A 5,000-nucleotide genomic window follows, 5' to 3' on the forward strand; every position below is an offset into this window, starting at 1 on the left:
GCAACTCTGTACTGTAAGTTTGTGTTACTATACAGTACATATCCTGCAACTCTGTACTGTAAGTTTGTGTTACTATACATATCCTGCAAATCTGTACTGTAAGAGTGCATTACTATACATATCCTGCAACTCTGTACTGTAAGTTTGCATTACTATACATACTGTATCCTGCAACTCTGTACTGTAAGTTTGTGTTACTATACATATCCTGCAACTCTGTACTGTAAATTTGTGTTACTATACATATCCTGCAACTCTGTACTGTAAGTTTGTGTTACTATACATATCCTGCAAATCTGTACTGTAAGATTGCATTACTATACATATCCTGCAACTCTGTACTGTAAGTTTGTGTTACTATACATATCCTGCAACTCTGTACTGTAAGTTTGTGTTACTATACATATCCTGCAAATCTGTACTGTAAGATTGCATTACTATACATATCCTGCAACTCTGTACTGTAAGTTTGCATTACTATACATACTGTATCCTGCAACTCTGTACTGTAAGTTTGTGTTACTATACATATCCTGCAACTCTGTACTGTAAATTTGTGTTACTATACATATCCTGCAACTCTGTACTGTAAGTTTGTGTTACTATAAATATCCTGCAACTCTGTACTGTAAGTTTGTGTTACTATACATATCCTGCAACTCTGTACTGTAGGTTTGTGTTACTATACATATCCTGCAACTCTGTACTGTAGGTTTGCGTTACTATAAATATCCTGCAACTCTGTACTGTAAAGGTCCTTACACATCAAGAGCCATGCGAATATACGGCACGAAATTGCGATGCGAGTTTTGACCCACCTGTCAATCACAGCCACAGATGTGTACACATCGGAAGCGAATTTCTGAAAAATCGACCGTGGTTCGAAAAAATAAACACTGCAATAACGCTCAGCGAAACTTCGCCGTTGGTATGCACGGTTGCATTGACTGATATAGGTTCGGAAAATATTATTGACGTGCGAATTAATCGCACGAAAAAAAACGCTCCCGATGTGTAAGGACCTTAAGTTTGTTACAATAAATATCCTGCAACTCTGTACTGTAAGTTTGTGTTACTATAAATATCCTGCAACTCTGTACTGTAAGTTTGTGTTACTATAAATATCCTGCAACTCTGTAATGTAAGTTTGTTACTATAAATAACCTGCAACTCTGTACTGTAAGTTTGTGTTACTATAAATATCCTGCAACTCTGTAATGTAAGTTTGTTACTATAAATATCCTGCAACTCTGTAATGTAAGTTTGTTACTATAAATAACCTGCAACTCTGTACTGTAAGTTTGTGTTACTATAAACATCCTGCAACTCTGTAATGTAAGTTTGTGTTACTATAAATAACCGGCAACTCTAGACTGTAAGTTTGTGTGACAATTTCCAAAGAGGGTGTTGTTGTGCATGTGGCCCATTATAGCATGGAATAGACAGAGAGAAACAGAGGAAAAGAGAGGATTAAAAAACAAGACATGGGCTAAACTCTTCCATCTGCTAATGGATGTGAGGCTGCCTTCAGTGCTGTGCGGGGTGGAGGAAGTGTGCAAAATTGTGTCTCTCCTCGACCAAATCCAGATTTATAGGGAATTCATGCTAAAGGAGAAGAAGTCGCTCATTTAGGGACAAAGAATCTCTGCTACTTCTGTTTAGGCAGTTTGATATGTCTTTTTTTGTGGAGTGCTGCATACAAATGTGTTCCTCCTGTCATTGTTTATTTTTAAGCAATTGGCCAATAGACACATCCTGTTAACATCTATGGCAGCCTGTTCATTCATCTGTATGGCAGATCACATCACAAATTGGGAAGGGGGGGTGGTAGGATGGGCATTTAAATCTGGTGTTATTTTTCTTGCCACTGATGATTGTGTTGGGAAGCATGCATCTGCCTTAACTGACCAGGCTATGGAGCTTTAAATGATGATGGATGAACATTTCCTCGCTCCGCCTGTCAGTGAACTCCTGGAAGCCTGAGATCTCCAGCAGAATGTCAATTGGGCCGGCAGAGGCTTTTCCATTTCATTCCACTGTTTCAGAGTGTGGCTCATGCATACAGCCAGCGCACATTCATTAGTCATTCTCATCTTGTGGCATCTCAGGGTTTGCTCGTGTTATTTTCACGTGTCCGGTTTGTTAGGCTCTGATGCGCTTCTCTTTTTTAAGACATCCCTCACACACACATGGACACACAGATACTTTGAGTCAGACAGATGCATCTGTGCTGGAATGAACACGCAATCACGCATGCCTGCATACGCCGCCACTATAAAGATCCATCCATGTGCGGTACATTAAGTCCCTCAAAAGGTCACTGCCATGTTTAAACCAATGACTCAAACCACAAGGGTACGGCCACACAAACAGATATGTCAAGACACAGCGCTGTCCACATTAACATTCAGCAACTGGGGGCTGAAAACAAAACATTATACTTTGCAATTTGAAGTGACGATATTAAGTAGTTCTTCAGTGAATATTAACAACAGCCACATTAGTCGTACTGATATCTGGAATACTCACATAGACCACGTTGACGTAGTCATCGTCAGAGAGGGTCTCCAGCATCTCGCCCACGGATGTCCGGATGAGTTTGAGGGTGAGACCCGAGACACTGCCACTTCTGTAGTTTGGAAAAAAGAGGGTCTATATTTTACAAGATAAATCAATATCATCATATCAATAGGAAAACTGGACATCTGCATAAAGTGGGCGTTAACCTGTATGAATGCACCCTCCTACTCCTACTCCCTCCTACTACCATTTTACTTAACTATAGGCATCTCACGCATTATGCTGTGCGGGCTCGCTAGCTCGGCCGCTGCACTACAGCTCGCCGAGCTTGCCCTGCAGCTCGCATACGCAGCTTGCCCACTGGCAAATCTGGCTCTGTCAGGTCACCCACACAGGTGCTCTTTACACTTCCTGAAAAGTTTCAGCCCGATCGCACGTAAAACGGCATAGCTGTGGCCGGCCAAAATTCCACACATACACACACACACACACACACACACACACACACACACACACACACACACACACACACACACACACACACACACACACACACACACACACACACACACACACACACACACACACACACACACACACACACACGTGTGTGTGTATCTCTTGTGTGTGTATGTGTGCATATTAGATAGCAGGGAGTTTGCAAGATTTATCAAGTTACATTCAAGACTTTTTGAGCTCTTTTTAATGAGAGCAAAAATGAAATATTTGACCAATTTCGCAACTCTATCCTATGGATGGATAGATGGGATGGACCAATGGACAGACAAACCTATTGTGTTTTTAAGGGGAGATATCTGCAACAACACTGCCATACTGTATAACTCACAATTTTTTTATCAATACCAATTCATCCATTGAGAGCAGATACTGGTCTCATTACGGCACTTAGAAACAGACGCAGAGTGAGAGCTCTCTGCTTTTGCTCCCCTCGGCTGGAAAGGCAAACATCAATAAATACACCACTGGTGGCTCAGCTGCCATACAAAAGTCAGACAAAACACTGAGTTAGTCCCTTGTACTTGTAGGCAAACAAAATGATTAAGCAAACTACAAAATGATAGACTGCTATTATCTTTGACGGCTCCACAGAACACAACATCTGAAATCAACCTTGACTAACATGATAAAATCCTTAATGAGCCATAAGCAGAGATATGTGACTTGTGACTGTTTTTGCACTAACAAGCAGGCCAGATATATTACCCAGCACGCTAGAGTAACAAAGTGCTAGCACCATTATTCTACATTAATGACATGAGCCGAGTGCCATCACCACGCAGCTAATGACTCCCACACAAACAGTGAACGTTAGCAGAAAATGAGCCACTATCTCAGCATTGTTATCAAGGCTAGACTACTTCAATGATATTCTATATTGCAGTTCCCTTGTTAAAAGTGGATATGGATCCTGCACAGATGGCTCTATAAATATACACCTTAATTGGTTCCTGCAGGTAAAGGGAGAGAAATGGACAGAAGTGGGGGGAAAGGAGGAGTGGAGTTCCTTTAAATGTTCTTTTTCACAGAGGTAAGAAAGACGGTGGCAGCTTTTGATGTCTAAAAAAGCCTCGTCAATCCTCTCAATTATCACAGCTGTGTTAAGAGCTCCAAGTTGGCGAGATATATTTTTCCATTGATCATATTGCGTTGTCGTTTAGCCCTGGTGCTGTGCCAGGAGTCCCATTCCAGAGTGTTATCCATCATGCCGCTCGGTCCGGGCGGTCAGGGACATCAAAGTCAGACAAATGGCTTTCACTCTGTGACAACAAACCTCTCTCACACACATCATCATTAGCATGCAGCACTACATCCAGTGATGTACAGTAGTGGTGCATAAACAGATGGGTAAACTATGACTTCCAGTTGGTGATCATCCTGAGGCAAACACCCACCCAGGCAATGTCATTTCATATGAGTATGAAATCACAATTTGTGATTGTTAAAGACCCCGTGATGGCATCTTTACTTCCTGGATCAGATGCTTATCCCAAGGAACTTACATTGATAAGAACCAAATAAGTCGTTCCTTTGCAACATCAGCACACAGCAAATCCATTTTGGCTTGAATGAGACTACCTCTGATTGGCTGTCATGGTAACTGAGCTGTTGTCCCATTGGTGCAAGGAGGCATTTTTTTCAGGCCAAAATGGCAGCAGCGCTAAAGAAAAACACACTAAAGCGTTGTCTTTTGCCATCAATACTCTTTGCATATCCTGTTGAAACAGGATGTTGGGGGCAGGGCATAATGCAGTGAGAGATGATTCAAAAGTGTAAACCAATGGAATATGAGTCAGGGAGAGAAAGACGTGCAGATGGGCGGGATTGTAAAAAAAGAATCTTATGTATTTATTGGTTAGAAATGTATATTTACGCCTACTATTGCAGCATGAGGTCACCATAGCCCTTTTCCCACATGCGCTTTGTACCGCAAAATGACCGGAACGTGGTCTAATGCCTTC

General features: G+C 41.6%; 1 protein-coding gene across 1 annotated transcript in view; it reads right to left on the reverse strand.

Annotated features, from left to right (window-relative positions):
- cacna2d1a (calcium channel, voltage-dependent, alpha 2/delta subunit 1a) overlaps positions 1-5,000 on the reverse strand; it is a 205,242-nt gene that overhangs the window by 69,734 nt on the left and 130,508 nt on the right. The window contains exon 10 of the mRNA XM_083658048.1: positions 2,530-2,629. Within this exon, the coding sequence (XP_083514174.1) occupies positions 2,530-2,629 (100 nt within the window). The remainder of the gene's footprint in view (positions 1-2,529; positions 2,630-5,000) is intronic.

This window comes from Poromitra crassiceps (genome assembly GCF_964638095.1).
Source record: "Poromitra crassiceps genome assembly, chromosome: 2".
In the NCBI taxonomy this organism is placed as follows: Eukaryota; Metazoa; Chordata; class Actinopteri; order Beryciformes; family Melamphaidae; genus Poromitra; species Poromitra crassiceps.